This window comes from Lissotriton vulgaris, chromosome 1_1, assembly GCF_964263255.1.
Source record: "Lissotriton vulgaris chromosome 1_1, aLisVul1.2, whole genome shotgun sequence".
NCBI classification, from domain to species: Eukaryota; Metazoa; Chordata; class Amphibia; order Caudata; family Salamandridae; genus Lissotriton; species Lissotriton vulgaris.
Genome location: NC_141685.1, coordinates 1,729,319,632 through 1,729,341,171, shown reverse-complemented (window position 1 = coordinate 1,729,341,171; position 21,540 = coordinate 1,729,319,632). Strand labels below are relative to the sequence as shown.

Sequence of the window (21,540 nt, the reverse complement as noted above, 5' to 3'; positions counted from 1 at the left end):
CGTGGCTTCATTTTTGCATACAGCTGGACTTGTTTTCAACATGCACTCAAAGTATTTTCACCTTGGTGCAAGAAGAAAGTTTTATTGTTTCACAAAACATGCTTGAGTTTTGTAGATTGCTGGACTTCGAAAGTATTTGCCCTTTTCTTTTGCTTTACCAACTATAGTTTGCATAGATTGTCATTAGGTACTTGCTGATATGGTTTGTTTTTATTCTACATGCAGTGTTATTTATGGTGTTGCTTGCACTTGTCTGTAATATGTGTGCCTTAAATCTTGTATTTAGCATTGTTTACACTACGGAAATGATCAATTAAAACAGACAAAACATCTGCATCAATGCTCTGAAGCATCCAAACTGTTTTCTTCCTCAGCCTGGTTTGCCTGCCTGTTTTGCAATGCTTACTAATAAAGACAGGATGGTAGGAAATGAAATTGCCTCCTCAGTTCACGTTATTATCATGCACAACCCTTGACAGTCACTAGTGTGTGGTATGCAGATAATTCACCAGTCTATTTCTCTTGCCTTTCCCAGGATACTGAGTTATATTTTGTGTACTTCTCATGTATATTGTCAGTCGAGTTTTTATGGAATTGCAAGTTTGGGTTTGTCTTTCAAAGTTTCAAGTTATTGTCCATCAATGTCAATTCTATTCAGACCCTTCATAGTTGTTCTTTGTCCTTCCGCCATAGGCAGTTCCTGAGACAATAGGATCGATCCTTGGCATTGTTCTGATTGCTGCCCCAGTTAAAAATTCTGCTTTTGACAGTATTGTTACAAATGGCATAGCTTGTATGTTAAAAGTGTTTCCTACTTTCTCATTAGAACTTAGAAAGTCAATATAGAGGCATTTCATTTAAATGTTGGAGTTTTCAAATCAAAATATACAAGATTTCTGGGTGGTAGGGCAAAGTGGTTGGTGGTGGGCAGGGCCACTGTGGGGGGCATGGGGCTCCCTCAAGTTTCGTTACACCACTGCTGCAGGTGGGAAAATAAAGCCTGCTGCTTTGGGCTTCAGCTGCTTTTGCAGCTGAAGTGTCTGGAGTCACACTGATTGGCTGCGGACAGCTTCTGACGATCTGACTGAAGTATGTCCAGGTGAAAATAGCTCATCATGGTTGCACTGCTGTCTTGAGAACCGTGCTGTGTGCTCTTTAAAGCCACTCAGCACTTGTACTCAGACTCACCATGACCAGACACAAACCCTGGTGTCCTTCCACCCACCCACCCACCACCTATACACACACAGCAGGGCGACAGCAGATGTCCACGTCAGGGAGGATGGATATGTCTTTCCCTTCCTTCTATAATTTAGCCCCAGTGCCGGGTGTCAGCAGCAATTCATGGGGGCCCGGGCTGGCAGGAAATTGAAATTGCTAAGATCCTGCGTTAGTCTGAACTGACCAACACCCTCTTTGGTGTCATGATAGTGAAAGTCCAGCCCACCTGGGACCAACTGGAAAAAGGCGCCAGTGCCCCCGCTCTGGCACCAGGCCCTACCACTCTGGTGCCAGGCGCCGAAGGAAAGGAGAGCATTTGCATATCAAAGCCACATGGGTTAATGGCTTGGATCTTGCGACAGGAGGAAGCAGCTATTTTACAGCTGCACGGCGGCACACCGTGACATGTGTGTACGGCCAATACGAAGGCACAATTATTTTGCTGTCACTCAGGAGACCGTTTTTTGTAGCCAAAATAGTAAACATCAGGGCCATCACACTAGTCTGCTGCTTCACAATTTTTTCATGAATCCCAAAATGCTGGAGGGTCTGTTTACTTACCTTGTAAAGCCTGAAAAAGGTAGATTCTTTTAACAACAGCAGAAAGAGGGTGTAGAGAGGTCATTACGGGGGCATTTTCCAGGTTGTTATTTTACAAGCAAATTCATTTATGTTTGGAAGCACATACTAAAAGATGGCAAGAAGACAGTAACAGTAATAATCTAAAGTCTCTTGCGGCAAGTAATCGCTTTTCTTTTATGGCTAAAAAAGTCTGTTCATTGACCACAGTGGATTTTAGACATGTTAGAGAGTATAACCCGAAGTATCACCTAACTTTACCACAGTATCATTCATGGTCAATGTACAGACCTACACATGTATCATGACTAAAATGTAAGCCAAAATATTGCTATGGCATATTTGAGAACCTTAATTGTGCACTTTCCTTGTTGATGTTTCAGTACTTGATATTATGGTTGTCATAAACATGTAACTAAATATTTATGGGACCAATAATGTGCTCTACAGCCACCCCAGGAATGTCATAGTAGATGAAAATATTTTTTGCAGTCATCCACCTTTAAAATAGTACAACCTAATATGACAGAAAGGAAAGCCAGCGGAAACTAACACCCAAACAAAATAATCTAAATCAGGAAACCACAATCTAATGTCATACAAAAATGGACAGATTGGACACCTTGCAGTGACATGAGTTTTATAAAATATAAAAATCATAGCACAGTAGAGATCACAGTGATCCATGGATTACAGTGTCCAACACCCTGCACTCTTTTAGGAACCATTGGTGTAATTATAATACAATGCAACAAATAAATTACTAATGTACTCATCAGTATATGAAGGATATTCTTGAAACTGTGTTATGTAAACTTCCAATCACCTCGAGCACAGAATAGTGCAATAGTTATTACCTCGGATGATTAGAAGTGTTCTCTAGTGAGTGGCGGACTGCAGTTAATTTGTTTCTCATTTTAAACCACTGAATACTACATCCATATTTGTTATTTTGTACATAGGTAATTTTGAGGCATGTTTCTACCGTGTTATGTGCCAGGTTTTGGTAGCATTTCTAATATTACCGTAACATCATATGGTGCCTAGGCTCAATGAGTCATCGGACAGGACACTGTGTCTGAGAAAGAACATGCCTTTTGCAATCATAGTATAGGTTTGATAGTTGAATAAAAGATACCAAGATCAGCAGTTGTTATTTTCTTCCTGAATACCTCCTATTAAATATGTAAATAATGTTGCAACACTTCTTTTCAGTCTCATTTTTTATACACTTCATATTTGGGTATTTTGAAATTTTATTTCTGAAAAATTTAAGGAGTGCGATCACAATCATCTAAATGTGTTTCGATTAAAAGGCGACAATGAACATAAATTGGAATTGTGATTTCTTTACCCATATTTTTTGCACTACTATTAGTGATATATTGTTTTCATATTGCTACTGAATCACATATAGTTCGTTAACTCCTATTAAAATGAAATTATTGATATCTGGGTTACTTGGGTCAGCCATCTCCTAGTGATTTTCTACTCAATGGCATACACTACATAAATTACCGTATTTTCTGGCATATAAGACGACTGGGCATATAAGACGACCCCCTACTTTTCCTTTTAAAATATAGGGTTTGGGCTATATTCGCTTGCTTATAAAATGACCCCGGCGTATAAGACGACCCCCAACTTTTGAAAAGATTTTCAAGGGTTAAAAAGTTGTCTTATTCGCCAGAAAATACAGTAGTTAAAATTTCTGTTTATGAAATCTGTAACAAGATTAGTGGAGTGCCTCCTAGGCACTATGGTATGCATTTTTACTTTTATTTAATATTTATTGCCGTCCCTAATTTTTTGTCCTAGGGTAATTCCCTGAAAAGCCACACATATCCTCAAATATAAAGTGTATAAAGTAGCTCCAAGCATAACCATGAATTTAGAACAACAGGAAAATACTAAACATTAACTATTATGTAAGATTAGGTAAATAGAATATTTCACCCATGACACATGAATTGGTGATAGGTAACACTATTGGTAATAGGCAACATCTGCTTACCTTCTTTCTGGCTGCCTGCAGCACTTTGTTGTTGTAGCAAACTCTGACTGTACAATGTGGGCAGTGCCGCCGCCGCGTACTGCTGAATTCCTGAGTATGCCTGTGTGAGGGCATCCATTGTGCCAGTGGAGCCATTCGTCAATCCGGTGGCGCCAAGTCCCCCGTTGAGTGCCGCCATACCTGAGAGCATTTGAGCAACTTTACAAAAAACCCAACAATAGAGAAAAGAAATTGCACTTATTCGTTAGTGCTTTCCAAAATAAGTTGGCAGTATTTTTTTGTTTTTGTTTTTACACCGACAATGACTGCAGTGCATGCAAATTCTGCACTCCACCAGACTGAAATTGGAACACGAAGCACACGGGTTCATCACGTTAAAGCACAACGGCGTACAACGATATCTGACCACATGCAAAGACTGCAGCAAAGGCAAAGCCTTCCTTGGGTTCTAAGCCTCTAATCTTTTGCCTGCATTTTAGCCAAAGACATCAGGGACTACACAACACAAGCTTGCAACAAAAATCATGAAATATGTAAGAGACTACAATGTATGAAAATTACAAGATATATCTTTGACCACTTCTAGGATCACAGAACGCTACCTAGAAATATACAATAAACTTATATTCTGCCTAGATGTAGTTCATCTTGCGGGAAAAAGTCCCAATTGATGAGAAAAGTCTATAATGGAAAGCCACCGTAACACAAATGTATTCCAGATCACAAATGCACATACACGACAAACAAGCTAAATGAAGCCAAAACCTCAAGCGGTACTGAAACGTAACACATGTCAAGTACAATCAATCATGAAATGAGACAATACACCCTGCATTCAGTACTGAGTGCAAGATACTATCCCACACACTAATAATTATGGCCGACAAGTAGGACCATTTTGTAAATACAGAGATGTTACACAACACCATAAATAACTGAAATGATCTGAAGAAGCACAACTGTGAAACAGCCAACAGAAAAAATTATAAATAAGATGGGTCATTTGTAAAAAGCTAAACAAGCAATTCCAACTTTCTACTTCTTGGGTGATGGAAAACTGTGCCACAAAAATACCAGAACCACTTAACAGAACAAACACCAGAGACACAGAAGTCACACATTATCGGGTACGATAAGGTGATATTGTGACCAATTTCGTAAGATGGTTTCTGAGAGGTTGTAGCACGAGCCCATTGTGGTGGATCGCCATTTTTATTTCCAATGCCAGACATAGTCTGTGAAAGCACTAACGATGATCAATGACAAGAATATAACAGGGACATTCAGTGCCTTCTCTGTATGCAGTTTTATCAACTTTGGCTTCAGCATCTGCAAAATGTGGTGCTCATTCTGAACCTAAGACAAGGTCTAGTGCCCAGCAGCCCACACCCCAAACAAGGCTGGAAAAGGTTCTGCATGGTTGTTGGTTGCCTATTTTAATGCATCTACAATACCCTCAGTGTAGATAAATTATTTGTTGTTTCAGAAAAGTGAGTCTCAACAGTGTTGTTTCATTTAAAATTCTGAGTATTTTAATATTTAGGCTTTAGGATGACAGAAAGACTATTTGGAAAGACAACCTCGGTATTGTACTATGTTTATGTCAATCCATCCCAGAAATAAATGTACTTTACTCATGCAACTTAAATGCCTTACATTTTGTATTTCTACAGTATACAAATAGACTTCTACCATAAGTGAAATCGTTACGCATCTGGAAAAATTAGTGGATTTGTTTATCCATGTATTATGAGCTTATATTGTGTAGAGGGTTATTTTGAGTTGATGATTAAAAATCAACAGTTCAAAGACTGAGAGGTTGGCAAATGTAACTAAGAACTGCAAGATGCAATTTTTGTATTTGATATCGAATGTCTATGTTGCACATAAAACAGCTTTTATTTCCAGTTGTATGAAATCTATTGTTTATGGTATTAACATAATTCTCATTAATTGAAATAAATAAATATTATGTAACCATTCTTATGAATGAAGAGGTTGGACGTTCTTGCACAATAACAATTCCCAAGCTGGCACTTAGTGCCCTGGACCCTATTTATCTCTGATGTGAAGACCTTAATGTGACGTTGCTAAGTCATTTGAAATATGTCACCTGAAAAAAATCAACGCCACAGATTAATGGATGACTATGGGAAGCATATATTGGAGATAATTAAGGATTACATTTTAATATAGGTAAACAGAAGGAAATCAGTATACACTAGATAGCTGGCCTGGTAACTGCTAAAGGTTTAGGATCCTGCTATGAACACATGCAAAACACAATTCAAGAGGTGCCAGGCCTTTAAGAATTAACCTCCTCCTTTCTAAAGTTTTTTAGATTTTTTTTGCTGTTAAGTTTTTGTGGCCTAATTTAGAGTTTGGCAGACGGAGTAAAGACAGTCAGCATGGCGGAGGACTTTAGGTCTGCCGCACTGCCTGCCAAATGTAGAGTTCACCATCAACTCTGCTGTGAATTCTATGGGTATGTATGAACTGCTGTCATGACAGTTTATACAAAGCCATTTAAATGTTTTGTCTATATCTGTCATTGGTGACGGACGCTTACAGAAAACTTTTTTAAGTTTTTACTTTTCAAAAAATACCCCCCAAAGATAGCATTTGTTTATGAAACAGTGAAAACGAACTGTCCCAAATCAATGAGAGTTTTCTCCCATGGTGTGGGTGGTGGGAGGAAGGGTAGAAAAGGTACAAAAAAGCCATCTGACTGCCCATTCAATATAGGACAGAAGGTCGGATTGCTTACCTCTCATATCCTCTCAGGCTGTTGGAGGAAGGTTTATGCCAGCGGTCTGTCAGACTCAAAATTGGACAGAGGGACCGAGAAGTTGGCAGACAGGGTACTCTGTCATTGTTGCGACAGAGTACCCCGTTCGCCAGACTCTAATCCGGGTCCCAAGTCTTAAACAGTATCAAACATAATGCAGGAGTTATCGATCTGCACCCCTGTTTTACTTGTACCCATTTGTTCTTTGCTGTCCCCATAAAGCCAAATGATATAGGGATTGCTTGAACGATTTGAATTGCTAAAACATGTTAGAATTATCCCTGGTCATCTTTGATATGTGACACACATGTTATGGGGACATTTTGTGGCAGGGAAGAGGGATAAGCGGATGAACAGAGTATTATTGTTGCTGGCTAAACAGTATCATGTAGGAAAATCAAAGAAGAATGTGATTGGTGCAAGATGTAGAGGAACTCCATCAACAGTGATGCATGAAGTTATCCTATTCCTAACTTAGATATACACTGAAAGATTGTGATTTGCCAAAGAGTACCCTCTACCATACATACAGACTTTTGGAATGTCTGAAAGGTGCAAGGCACATCCCCATGTTGTCTAGTTTTGTGGTTTGCCAGCCAACCAACATGGGAAGAGAAGGCAACTGGGATATCCCTTTACAATGGCATATTGGTGGTTCTGTGATAATAATTGGGAAGCGATCCACCACAGTAAAAAAATACTCACTGTTTACGGTACCTGCTAGTGCATTAATATTGTTCAGTCCAACGGTAGCCCCAGCTAATCCCTGTAGAGTTCCCAGTGAGGTCAAGGAATTCATTGCCGCTCCAGCATTGGAGTTTGCAGATGATCCAGGTACTACGCATTGAAGAGTAAACAGAAAGGCAAAGTTAATAAAAATGAGTGAGGAGATTAACTAGGAATGAGCAGAAAAGCAGATGATCACATTGTAAATGAGCAAAATGTATATGTAAGTGCTCACAAACCAGGTTCATAATAAAAAAATGAAAATCAAATCATTCAGACTATTTACACCGTATCTAAATGCACAACAATTGCAGCCCAATACAATTGCATATTATTTAAGGCTAAATATTGTACTCACTTGCCATTGCCCATTGGGTTGCAATGGGTATTTAAGCAGTCTAACCATGTCTGAACGGGATGATCATGCTTTGATTTGCAGCACACCTAGTTACTGTGCCAATACATGCCTACTGATGATCCTACAACTCTTGCTCCAGTATTTGCTTAACGTCATTAACTCATAGGGATATCATTCAAGAGAGAATGCCACAGAGACTCCATGTTCATGTTCATACTGCTTTTTGGAAATCCACGTTAAACTGGCCTGCCTATCTGACATTTTTGCCAGGCCACCTCTACTTCTTTACAATATAAGCTAGCATCACTGAGAGTACCTGGACATGGACAATGTGGTACTAGGATTGTTAAAAATGATAATGATTAGGAGTTCTATTGTGTGTATTTTGTGGAAACTTGGTTTCCACCATGTGGGTTCCATTTGGATCTAGAAATTGCTCGTTATCTATAGACAATGTTTTTCAGAGCAGAACAGTATTGTATCTATAAACTAAACTCTTCCTATAATTCCCATCTGATTTGATTCCTTTCCACTCAGGCCTAGAGGGAGCCTTTGGACGGAAATCCCAAATTCCAGAAAGAGTGAAAGAGAGAGAAATTGAAAATGGCATCAATAGGAACAGGAAATAAGAGAAGGTGAAATGAGTGTTTGTGCCTCCGTATTGCAGTTGCCCATTATGGAGGTCCCACCACAAGCACAAGTGTGGGCCCCCTTTACCACAACTACGGGGCCTCGCCCACAAAGGCAGAGGCCATTTGTGAACAGCGCCATGTCTTTTTTTGTCATCCCGCACAGCTCCCCATTTACTAGACAAGGCGTACTAAGGATATGAAAGTAACAATAAAAAAGAGAGAAACTAGTAGAATCTAGTTATGTTATGAATATTGATGCAGCAATAAAAGTGTATTGGAACTAACAAGTGTTTTTCAGGCAAAGAGAGATACGAATGCCACGAAAGACACACAATCAATCATGTAACAGACAAGTGCAGTACACACACATTCTCTGCAGTGTAATCCTTGGGGAAGGGGAAGAATAGAGGAGAGTGTCTAAAGATATGGCAGGATATTTACTTAATGATGGAGGGCAACTGTGTGTAGCATGTCCTGTGCATGTCGGTGTAAGTGTCAGGGCCATGGGGGATAATTGAGGAGAGTGAAAAAATGGACAGGGTGGAAACTCTCCCCTTACCCCTCACACATGACCCATTGTGGAGTAGTCTGACAGAGGAGTAATATTTGCATATGAATGCACTAGTAGTTTCTAGTTTAGTGTTTACCATCATATTTGTCAACTTCTTGTAAAGTGAATCATATTTCTGGAGAAAAAAAATATTTTGACAAATTCCCAATTAGGTACTGGACAAAAATCAGTGCAAATGGTTTACCACAAAGAAAATTGAGAATATGTAATACTGGAATGCTATCCCTAGACTCTCTGTGACAAAGCGGAGCCGTTGATTGTGTTACCTTAGAATAAAATACCTGTACTTTCAGACTGCTTTTTTATTTTCATCTGTGGTGTTATTGTTTCTTTAGCAAACAAGTCTAAAGCCGAGAGGGATTGAGATGTTGGTTTCCTTTGTATTCTGGCTCGCTAACTTGAAACAACCCTTCTTCCGCAGTAAATTGAATGCAAGGAAAGTAAACGGAAAATCTTCCAGCCTTTGCTGTCATTCATGCCAAGCAACCAACATTTCTCACCCATTTCGGCACTCCTTTTGGGCCCTGCGGCTTCATGGGTTAATCGCAACGGAAGTGCTGCCCATTGCTGTATGGTAACGTTGTCAGTTGCCTCCTTCACAAACATCTAATGGACTACAGCCGAATGTATGCATTGACTTTCTCTGGTGCTTAGACACTACTTAATAACAGATCTACCAGCAAGACCAACCCACCAAGTGTCACACAATACCAGCTATGCTATAGCTAAGACGATCTCCTGGTGAGGAGACTATATCAGACAGTGGGAGCGTTAGAACTGTCAACCTTAGGGTGGTCTTCCCCACAACCTTTTGCCTTATTCCCTCACATTTTCCTATCTTGTTTTTGCTGGTATTGGGACACTGTGCACTTTACAACTGCTAACCAATGCTCAAGTGCTTGTGTGCTCTCCTATAAACGTGGTAATGTTGGCTTATCCTCAACTGGCTTACTTAATTTACTTATAGGTCCCCAGTAAAGTGGCACTCCCTGTGTACAGGGCCTTTAAAATTAAATGCTACTAGTGGGTCTGAGCACTGATTGTGCCATCCAGTTAGCCAGAGCAGGGGAGGAGGGATTTCCTTGCATGTCAAAACCACTGTCTAGATCAATCAATACTATTGTAGAGTGCGCTACATACCTGTGAGGGTCTCAAGGCACGGGAGGGGAGGGGGGTGGGTTGGTGCTGCTTGTGGTCGAAGAGCCAAGTCTTGATGAGTCTTCTGAAGGCCGGTAGGTCTTGGGTCTGCCGTAGGTTGGTGGGGAGGGTGTTCCAGGTCTTGGCGGCGAGGTGGGAGAAAGATCTGCCGCCGGCGGTCGTTTTCCAGATGCGGGGGACAGTGGCGAGGGCGAGGCTGGCGGGTGGGGGAGTAGAAGTTGAGTTGTCTGTTGAGGTATGCTGGGCCGGTCTTGTAAAGAGCTTTGTGTGCGTGAATGAGAAGCAAGTGCAGGTCTCTCAAGTGGGGTGTGATGTGGTTGCAGCTAGGGATGTCGAGGATCAGACGTGCCAAGGCGTTCTGGATGCGTTGCAATCATCTAAGAAGCGTGGCCGACATTCCTGCGTAGAGGGCGTTTCCATAGTCCAGCCTGCGGTGACGAGGGCCTGGGTGACTGTTTTTCTCGTCTGTGGGGATCCACCTGAAGATCCTGCGGAGCATTCGGAGGGTGTTGAAGCAGGATGAGGAGACGGCGTTGACCTGTTTAGCCATGGAGAGGGTGGAGTCGAGGATGACCCCCAGGTTGCGTGCGTGGTCAGTGGGTGTTGGGGCTGTTCCTAGAGTTGTCGGCCAGCAGGGGTTTTCCCAGGCTGGAGCCGAGGATGAGGACCTCCGTCTTGCCCGAGTTTAACTTCAGCCGACTGTTCCTCATCCTTAGAAGCTTCTCTCACCTTCCAGAACCCACCAGGTCATAAAAGCTGGACCTCAGACACCAACACATCTGGACCTGTGGATACTCTATCAGAAAGAAGGACTGCTGTGTGGTTGAAGTATTGCCACTCTGCATGGACTGCTGCTTTGATGTCCTGCCCTGCTGTCTTCTTGCCTGGATGAGAAGGACTGGACCTACATCTCCTGAACCCAGTGTGATTAAGTCTAATGGCTAGTTGGCTGGCCTCCTGATCTAAAGTCTCAGAGACATAGCAGGCTTTTAACAACCTTGCATCTGCCCCTGAAATGTGCCATCCGTGTGTCTATCCTGCGAAGTGGTGCCAAACCAGTTCTGGACCCATGGAAGTGTGCTTAAGATGGTCTTCCAGCCTGTGGATCTAGCAGAACCAACACATCTCCTCTGCTGCATGGCTCCAATCCGAGCAGAACTGATACCTCGCCACTGCTGCGTTGATTGGACCAGTTCCAAAGATTTGCATCACCACTGCAGCCCGCATTATCTTCGGAACCACTGCTGCGCAAATGCATCACACCGCCGCCTCGCCACATCTCATAATTGACACATCACCTTGGTTGCTAGACGAATCTTTGACGCGGTTCCACGTAATGCTCTGCAACCCAGGATTTAAGGTACTCTGTTCAGAGGACCTAACTGGGTCCCGAGAGCCGATCCATGCTCCATTGCGGACAGCCTGAACTTGTGACTTTGTCTCAGTCCAGCGAGATCAGATATCCACAGTTGGTGCTTTACGACTTTAGTAGCTATTTTACCTAAAATCTTTAAAATTCAATATCTCTGGGTCTACTGATTGGACTTTTGCTGTTTTGGTTTTGTTTTATTTATTATACATCACTATATTGTTCTAATACTGTTGTGGACTTCGTTTGTGGTGTGATTTGACTGCTTTTACAGTTTGAAGTGTTAAATACTTTACATATTGCCTCTAACTTAAGCCTACCTGCTCTATGCCAAGCTGCTAGGGGCTTGAGCACATGCTAATTTGTGGTTTGATTGTGCTTCACCCTGACAAGGATTGTGGTTGTTACTTGACCAGGGCTTACATCCCAGTCAACCAGCAACCCAATTTCTTACAAGGAGATCACAAGAGTTGGAAACCCCTGTTCAGTGTGGGTTTCCAGCTCATGTTTGAGCTGGACACTGCTGATGTGCACCATGGTCTTTTCAAACTCTCCAGGCTGTTAGCAGCAGCCTCAGAAGCTTTTGCTTTGGGGGTGGGGTGGTCGTGGGATCAATTCTTGGCACAAAGTCCTGCCCCTCACCATGCTCCTGTCCCCTCATGCCTCATAGAAGCAAAAGGCGTATGGTCTCACCCCCTCTACAGATCCCACCCTTAAAGCTCACACCTTTCTCATTCTGTGAGATTTACATGTAAGTTGGCAGGCCTGCAGCACAGATAAATGAAAATAGCAATGCTCAAACACAGCAATGTTGGGGCATTCCGACAGCAGTGCTTGGTGAGCATTCAGTGACAAAAGCAATGGCTTTGTATTGACCCTGAATCAGCAGTCCTGTTGGTAAAGTCAGGCCTAGCCCGTAGCAGCTTTTTATTTCTTTCTGAAATATATACCAAAACTGCAAGTTAATCCCCTTTCCTTTGTTGTTTAGATCCTCTAAGTCATGATTTCAGTAATACTGCAGAAAAACACCTTTTAAAGCACAAACTGCACTGGTCAACAGACTGGGTCTGCCACATTAATTAACGGGTCAATGATACTGCCCAAGGTGGAAGCATAAGCAATGCTTTCACCAGAATTGATACCGCACAACATCATGATGCCAAGCTCTCTGCTTCCTCATTATTTTTACTGATGTACATTGGAAAGACGTCAGCCCTCTGTGCAATCGAATTATATTTTGGACATTGCTATACTCCAGGAAACCTCTTTAGAAACATTATGTGAGGTATAAAAGCCCTGCATGCTCGAAAGCCAGATAGGCATTTTCTAATTGAAATAGGCTGGTTTCTCCCATCAAACAGAGACCTGATGTATGGGGTTCTTATAATGTGGTATTTCTCTCAGGGGTGTAGCTAGTAATCATGCAACATGTGTAATGGCACTGGCGGCCCATTAGATTATGAGCCTGTGTGGAGGTAGGGCACCCGGAAATAGGAGGTAATCACCTCACCTAAGATATGTTGAGACAAATTTATCTATAGATAAAGAGCTTCTAACTTTACCTACAATAACATCAGTGACTTTCCTCTCTCGTTGACTGAGTTTATATGAGCGACCAGCTCACAAAACTGGTGCTGTTCTGAATGTCTAATGGAAGGATGTTACATGGATTTTGGAAACTCTAACAGTGGGGCACTTTCACCATTTCAGTATTTGTGCTTCTAAATGCTGAGCATTCTTACAGAAATAGTCCTCAGACAGGAGCCATAACAGAGAAACAAATCTCAGATGCTTTCAATGGCTTCCTACATCCTATCAGGTCTCATGTATACGGAAACTGAAAGTTGAGGATATATGGTGTAGCCTGCGGGAACGATCATTCTGGTTAAGTGATTCTGTAGCAATGGCTGCCAAGAGATAATTCAAGCCACAACACTACTGGAACCCTGCAAATGAATCCCATATGGCCCAACATTCACGTTAGAGATCATCGGTAAATCATGTAAGCTCAGCCACATTCACAAGATCAGAAGCCTGTAAATCATGTCTTCTTTTAGAAGGCACTATTGTCTCACATAGATGTGTCTGACCATTGAAGTTTAAGAAAATCACACTCTACTGGTTGTTGTAGGCCATTAGATCCCATAGCAGATGCTTTATTCCTTTAGTACATAAACCCCACTGCAAAGTACAAGTAGTTTTTAATAGTTTTTACCAAAGTCAAGCCTGGGTGCCTGTTACACTAGCGGAGGATCTTCTCGGAACTCTCTATGTCCGACTAATAAGAGGTCAAATTGCCTGGAGACTGTTTACGGTGATACCAATGTGTATATGAATGGAGACCATGTGAAGGTTGCAATTTTAGGATATTGCTTGTAATTGTGTTTCCAACTGCCCTGTCTTGCTTGTACTTTCCATGAAGATAAAGGTAATTATCCTTATAATGATTCATAATAAGTTTGGTCATGCTCTTTATTTTTGGTTTGGATCTACTTTCTTTGGACAGTATTGCTTCACTTCTTATTAGTTGCCATGGATACCAGTTATCTATTTTCCACCTTGCTATCTTGAAAACAACGTCAATGTGAAGGAGCCTTTGCAGTTGTCCTTGATGGATGATCGTGCTGTTGACTGGAATGGAATAGAAACTTTGAAATAGGAACCCCATGGCATTGAGGCTAGAAGAGGAGTATGTTGACTGTCTGGTGATATTATATGTGCCTGGTGGTACATAGCCCTGCAGTAGGGTTTGATAGGAAAGGACTGCTGTGGAAGCAGAGAGATCAGATGGAGAGTAGTGTGTTTCCTTTCCTGAATATCTAGAGCTGGGCTAGAATTTGACCCGAGTGATGGCATCATTGGTGAATGCTTGTACCGCTGGTGCAGATTTGAGAATTGTGGGGGGAGGCTACGGAATGATAAAGTTATCAAAAGTCCTAATGGTCTGCTACATAATGCTATTGTCGCCATACCTTTAAAACTTTACTTTGCAGCATATTGGAAAGATAGGCTCCTTATCTAGCACTTAGAGACCTGAATTGTGCAACTCATATTGCATTGAGGCTGAAGGGCTAAGAGGCTCAACACAGGGGCCATTCAACAGTCTTAGTAGATGGGCTTTAAGGAGAGATAAGAGATGTTTCCTTTTGGACTTTGGAATATTTGGTTTTGCACCACTTGGATGTCCAACATCTAACAACTCTTCATATCCTTCATTCAACAGTACACCAGCATAGCGAAGATTGCATTTACCTACCGACCAGTGAGGCCTAGTGTTGAGTACATTATGGAAGACCTAATATCATTAATTGCTCACCTTGTGGCTTCTTTTTTTTTTGGGTTGTTATGATTGGGTTTTTTCTCTTGGTTGATGGATTCTTCTCTTCAAGGACTGATTGTGTGTATTAAAGAAAGAACACACCCAAGGGGAGCGTAATCGCGAATCCAGGGAAAAAGGGAATATAATATATAGCAAATGTAAAGGCAATACTAACGGTCATCTGATTCTTATTTATTTATAAATTCTATCTTGTGGTGAGAGGAAATTGGTTTTATTGTATAATGCAAAGGTTATCAATAGTTTTTTTTCAGAACTGTATATACGTTCCCATGACCTGGGATAGTTTTTAGCATATAGTATTCATGTGTACGTCTTCCTTTCTTAGCCACTATTTATATTGTAATTGTTTTACTTATGCATTCTGTACATTTGATACATTGTTTTAATCCCAACTGTTATTCATTGCTTGCATTTCTTTTCTGTTCATAGCTAATTATGAGATCAGAGGAAAGCAGCCTCAGACACTAGCCACTTATGAACGTGGTGTTCTGAATATTGGCTATATATTGGATGGTATTTGATTATAGTGGAAGGACACCCAATCCACCCATCAAAAGGGAATAATTGGTACCATGGCCTAGCAGAAAACTTGGTTTTTAAATGAAAGGTAGACTACTCCATATCCTGGAGAAAATAGGTAAAGGATGGGTTTAAGCCTGGATAATTGGCTAAAGTATTGTAATAAAAATAACATAAGCAAAGGTCAATTATTGGTAACTTAAGAATTTGGTTTTGCAATGTCTTAGTGTTGTATCAATCTACTTGCCTTAATGCTATTGTCCAATATCTATAGGAATATTGGGCAAATGATTTGCAAGTGTTTATGGTATATAACGGCAGGTCATTGGAAATCATTCATTTCCTATAAAATCAGAATATAGATGGTTTTATTGGAATTAAGGCCAATTGCATCTCGGACATAAAAATGGTGTTCCCTCCATGAAAATAGAAGACTTTACTTTATTCATTGGACGACATATTATTCAACTTAAAATACAACATTACAAAGTTTTGAAAACAATATTTTGTTAATGAAACATATAAGGTATAAACAAGCTAGAGGTGTAGAGAAATTGACAGATGAGCATTTATAAAATGCATTTGTCCAACTTAAAAAAAATAATCCAAGGCAGTGTTGCCGGAGTTGAATGTTTATTATCTCATAAAACATAACAAAATCTGTCCAGCTGCCAACAGTTCTTGCATGAAGCAATTAATAGTTATGAGAAAAGAAAAAAAAACAATGTTGGATGGCCCTTAATGTCCCATCAATGTCACATTAGGCCTGGATGAAATGGTTTTATATTTGTACATAAAAATGAATAGAGTGTATCCAAATTACCTGTAAACAATCCCGATCCTTGAGAATTACAATACCCTGCAATAGAAATAATCTTTACTGACAAGTCATTCAAACAGCAGCATACTTCAACAACAGTTTTTGACAAGGTAAACGGTTAGCAGGCCCAGGATTAGTGCCTCATATAGCCATTTGGGCATCTTTTATCTTCGAAACTAAACGAATGTGCCCAACTGAACCACTTTGGATAGGATTATGGAATTTCTTAATAAGAAAAAGAGAAATGGACCAGAGTCTTAATATGGGGCCAGTGAATGTGAGGCCGTAACTGCATACATTGGAGGAACTGAGAACCCCTAATTTAATGCATGGCTAACATTCAAGCATTAAGGGCAGATAACGATGTTCTGTCCATACCTGCCTTTAATTTCAAAACCTGATATATATTTTGAAGAAGGCAGGAGAGGTGCGGTGTACATTGTACTGTAATATTCACATAGCACTTATTACTTCTATGTGGGGTGCTAAGACGCTTGCCTACAGTGGTAGAATGCTACACCATGTAGGATGTGTAGTTGGAAGGGTGTTGTCTTTGTTTTTGACTCCTTGTGGAAAAAGTTGCCCGTTTTGCGTGAAGACCACTGAGGTGCGGTTATGTTATGGGAGGCAGCGCTTATGCAAATCCAGGCACAGCTAGTAAGTCAGCAGGATATTAACGCCTAGAGTTAATTTTTCATTAATTAAAAATAAAACAGTAACCATACTTTCAAATAACAAAGAGGAATTGCAGTCTCCTAACCATCGAACACGAGGAAGTGAAAAAGGAATGTGCTTGTGGTGAGGGTGCAGAGAGAGAAGGTGGAGTGACGTGGACGCAAAGAGGGGAGAGCTAGGCGTAGAGAAAGAATAGAAAAAAGTGTGAACCACAATGGGATAAGCTATTTTGGGAACGCTTCATCCCAGCAGCCCCCTGCTCATTCTGCCGGGGTGGGGGCACTTCTTTGTGTCTTTGCATTGATCTTACACAGCGTTTGGGTACCCCCGCTCTGCTAGAGCTACGCCGCGCTGAAAAACTGCCAAATGAAAGGAGAATGCAGGAGGAGGCATCATTATAAGAAATAGGTCATTGCCAGGGACCTGAGCTAAAGGCAGCGCGCAAGGAGAAGAATTCCTATTAAGCCAGAAATAAATGTCCTTTTGTGCATCTCGCAGGAAGAAAAGAACGAAGAAGCGACAGCGGCTGGATTGAGGGATAAGCAAAATAACACTTTAAGCTTTCACTGAAATAAGCCTCGCCCATACTTCTGCGAGTCAAAAAGGTGGCTAATGTAAATGGGGGAGGGAGCCTTCATTGAGCTCCTCCTTTGGACTTCCTGGGCAATCCCCAGCCTGCCAATCCTCCTCATTGTGTATGTGCCAATGCTTTATGTTCTGTCATCAGCATGTACAATAGACTAGGCTCCTAGAGGTCTGCTACCTGCAGCACAAAATAAATGTTTAACCCCCCCCCCCCCCAACTCTAATGAAAAATGGTGTCACGCACAGTAGGACTGTTCGACTGCACTGCGCAGCAGGACCTGGCGCTTGGCAGCCACATGACCGGCAGAGCCTGGACGCCTCCTGACTGCAGCAGGGAAGGTCCTAAGGAGGCAGAATAATTAAGCAGTGACAGAGGCATCATCATTATTAGATAATCACAACCCTGGGGCCTTAGGAACAGCTAGCACTTGTAATCCCAGGGGGTCTCATTATTTTACAATAACCACACCTCTTCCCTTTAATTTATTCTCCATAGGGGTTAGTTTTCTTTCCGCCGGGTGGGGTGGTGTTGGGGTGGATGGGAAGGGGGACAGAAAAAGAAGAAGGGGAATGGAAGACTATTTCGACTGCTTCAGCTGTGGTAAGTGAATAATCTGTCTGTTTATGATGTAGCAGAAGAGTTTAGATGAGATATGTGACTGGGATAGATGACACCAGTGTTTGTGCCACCTAGACAACTAATAGCCTGGGTGAGCCACCGCCATTCGGATGGAAAAAAAACTGCATGAATGATATCTCAGTGCCCTTCTCCCACCAAACAGTCAGTCTCAAGTAATCAGCACTGTAATATGAAGAGGAGGCATATGCTGCCACCAGGTGGAATGACATAACGTGTATCTGTAAAGAGCACGTTCACTCAAGGGTATCTTTATGCTGAATAACAAATGTTTATTGTTACTCATCTCAGTGGCACTGCCATCCCTCACACTCTGCACCATCACAATCTCTACTTCCCTATAGCAAAAATGGAGTCAACAAATTCTAACTTCCATTTCCACCCCTCAGATTTGCTGTGCCTTCCACATTGCTATATCTTTATTGAGATTCCAGCAGGATCCTTCTACACCCACCAAGTCTAAAGCACTTCCACTGGCCACATGACTACTCCGAGTGGTGGCCTTGGGCCACTTTGGAATCCAATACTTTTAATATTATGTCTACATTATACAGTATGCTGTGTACATGTAGACAAAATTGGCGTAAACCTGTTCGGCCCAATTTATGTTCTATTTATGCTATCTCACAAGTTTATGCAAGCACCTGAAGACATGAAGTTCACACAAAATAAATGTGAGAACTTGTAATAGGAAGGAGAGAAGGATGCCTTCGATTCCCACTAGGCAAGGAGAAGAGAAGCAAGAGGTAGTCTGTAATTTCTGTACGCATATTTATCATCAATCTAGTTAATCTAATTAAAAGATGGCAATACACGGATAACTTTTTGAAGAACCTTTTGGGTAGGTGGGGCATGGCACCCATGTTTGGCTGACCATTTGGGGGGCACCTGAGGTATACCAAACGAACAAGTTACTTACCTTCGGTAACGATATATCTGTAAGAAACAGTAGTTAGTATTAGATTCCTTACCTTAGAATATCCCCAGGCGTCAGACTGGATCCGGGAATGTTTGCGTAGCAGTACCCTTGCGCGTCGGTAGGCGCCGTCTGCGGCTCCGCGTCCGTCATCGGCGCCGTGTGCGCCGTGATGACATCGTCGGAGTACTTAGACGCTGCCTCCGCATGCTGACGTCAGTTCTTAGACACAGCTTTTCCGCGCCAGAAACGCAGAGCCATGTTAAAAACCAACACTGGTGCCATTGAAACTAGGGCCCTGAAAGGGGCTGACCTTAACCCTAGATATCGGTTCCAGAACGGGGAGGATGGGTGGGGCGGTAAGGAATCTAATACTAACTACGGTTTCTTACAGATATATCGTTACTGAAGGTAAGTAACTTGTTCATCTGAAAGAAACAGGTTAGTATTAGATTCCTTACTTTAGAATAGATACCCCAGCAATACCAACCCCGGTGGTGGGTCTGCGAACTAATAATCACACCAGAAAGTCCTGGAGGACGGAACGGCCAAAGAAGCCATCCCTCCGGACTTGGCTGTCCAGGCAGTAGTGTCTTGCAAACGTGTGCAACGATGCCCACGTAGCTGCCTGACAGATGTCCTGCAAGGGGACAACCCGGCCCAGGGCAGTGGTAGCTGCCGTGGCCCGAGTGGAATGGGCCCTCAGCCCAACAGGAGGCTCCTTCCTTGCCAAGGATTAACAAGCCTTGATACACAAGACGACCCACCGAGAGATGGTCTGCTTGTGTACCGTCCGTCCCTTCTTAGCGCCCACGTAACCAACAAAGAGTTGGTCATCCACCCGGAACTGGTGTGTGCGATCCAGATAGACTGAGAGCGCACGTTTTGGGTCCAGACGGTGGAGACGCTCTTCCTCCTTTGAGAGATGCGGAGGCAGAAAGAAGGTGGGCAAGGTGATAGACTGCCCGATGTGGAAGGCCGTGACAACCTTGGGCAGGAAAGAGGGTCTAGTCCGCAACACAACCTTGTCCGGATGGACATAAAGGAAAGGAGGTTTAGAGGAAAGAGCCTGGAGCTCACTCACTCTCCTGGCAGAGGTGATGGCAACCAGGAAAGCAGTCTTCAGAGTAAGAAGGCGGATAGGACAGTTGTGAAGTGGCTCAAAGGGAGCGCACATCAGATAAGTAAGAACCAGGTTAAAGTCCCACTGAGGCATCACAAATGGAACAGGTGGAAACGTGTGTGTGATGCCTTTCAGAAAACGAGTTACAATAGGGGACTTGAACAAAGATGGTTGATCAGGCAGCCTTAGAAAGGCTGAAAGGGCAGAAAGGTAGCCCTTGATAGTGCCCAGAGCAGAGCCCTGCTGGGCAACAGAAAGAAGGAAGAGAAGAACCTCAGAAAGAGGGGCAGAGAGAGGATCCACAACCTTTGCTGTGCACCATGCCACAAATCTGTTCCACCTGCAGGCGTATATCGACTTTGTGGAGGGACGCCTGGCTGCCAGAATGATATTACAGACTTCAGGAGGCAAGTCGAATGGCCTCAACTGTCGCCTCTCAATCTCCAAGCATGGAGGTGGAGACTGGACAGGTTTGGGTGGAGGACCGTCCCCTGCTGCTGCGACAGAAGGTCCTCCTGAAGAGGCAGACGAACCGGGGGATCGACTGACATACTGAGTAGCTTGGGATACCAGTACCTTCGTGCCCAGTCCGGAGCCACAAGGATGACTTGGGCCCGGTCGCGTTTGATCTTCTTCAGCACTCTGGGCAGAAGTGGTATAGGCGGAAAGGCGTACACCAGACGGCAACTCCACTCGCGACGAAAAGCGTCTACGAGCGAGTGCCGCCTTGGAAATTCCAACGTGCAGATCTGATGACATTGCGCGTTCTCTTCTGTGGCGAATAGATCTAACCAAGGCTCTCCCCACTGCAGAACGAGACCTTGTGCCACATCCGAGTTCAGACGCCATTCGTGATTCATCATGCACCGGCGGCTAAGTTTGTCTGCCCTGGCGTTCAAAGAACCTGCCATGTGTTGAACCACCAGGGTCACGCCCTGATGTTCCAGCCACTGCCAAAGGCGCAGAGCCTCCTGGCAGAGGGTCCACGACCCCACCCCGCCCTGTTTGTTGAAGGACCACATGGCGGTGGTGTTATCTGTGAACACCTGCACTACACTCCCCCGGACAGAGGGGAGGAATGCCTTCAGTGCAAGACGAATCGCCCGCAGCTCCAAAAGGTTGATATGGAGCCGGGACTCCGCCGGAGACCAGAGGCCTCTGATCTCCGCCTCTCCCATGTGGCCTCCCCAGCCCCGGAGGGACGCGTCCGTCACAACTACGTGCACCGGTTGGGGAAGGGAGAGGGATCTGCCGCTGACCCAATCACGGTCCGTGAGCCACCACCGCAACTGTCTTGCAGTCCCCTCCGAGATCAAGACATGGTCGGACAGGTTGCCCTGATGCTGGGCCCACTGAAACTTCAAGTCCCACTGCAGAGCCCGCATCTGCCAACGGGTGTGATGCACCAGAAGGATGCAGGAAGCCATCAGCCCCAGAAGCCGCAGCGTCAACCTGACCGAGACTCGGGATAAAGGCTGAAAGATCGGAATCAGAGCCTGAATATCCCAA

The 21,540-nt window shown here is 43.1% G+C and overlaps 1 protein-coding gene across 26 annotated transcripts in view; it reads right to left on the bottom strand.

Moving 5' to 3' along the window:
• Positions 1 to 21,540, bottom strand: part of CELF2 (CUGBP Elav-like family member 2) — a 1,275,464-nt gene that overhangs the window by 114,460 nt on the left and 1,139,464 nt on the right. For 12 of the 26 annotated variants that reach the window (XM_086918974.1, XM_086918984.1, XM_086918970.1 and 9 more), the window contains 3 exons: positions 16,099 to 16,134; positions 7,308 to 7,439; positions 3,815 to 4,012 (listed from right to left, as the gene is read on the bottom strand). In XM_086918974.1, the coding sequence (XP_086775100.1) occupies positions 3,815 to 4,012; positions 7,308 to 7,439; positions 16,099 to 16,134 (366 nt within the window). The remainder of the gene's footprint in view (positions 1 to 3,814; positions 4,013 to 7,307; positions 7,440 to 16,098; positions 16,135 to 21,540) is intronic. The other 14 variants (XM_086918991.1, XM_086918980.1, XM_086918987.1 and 11 more) reach the window with 3 other exon arrangements.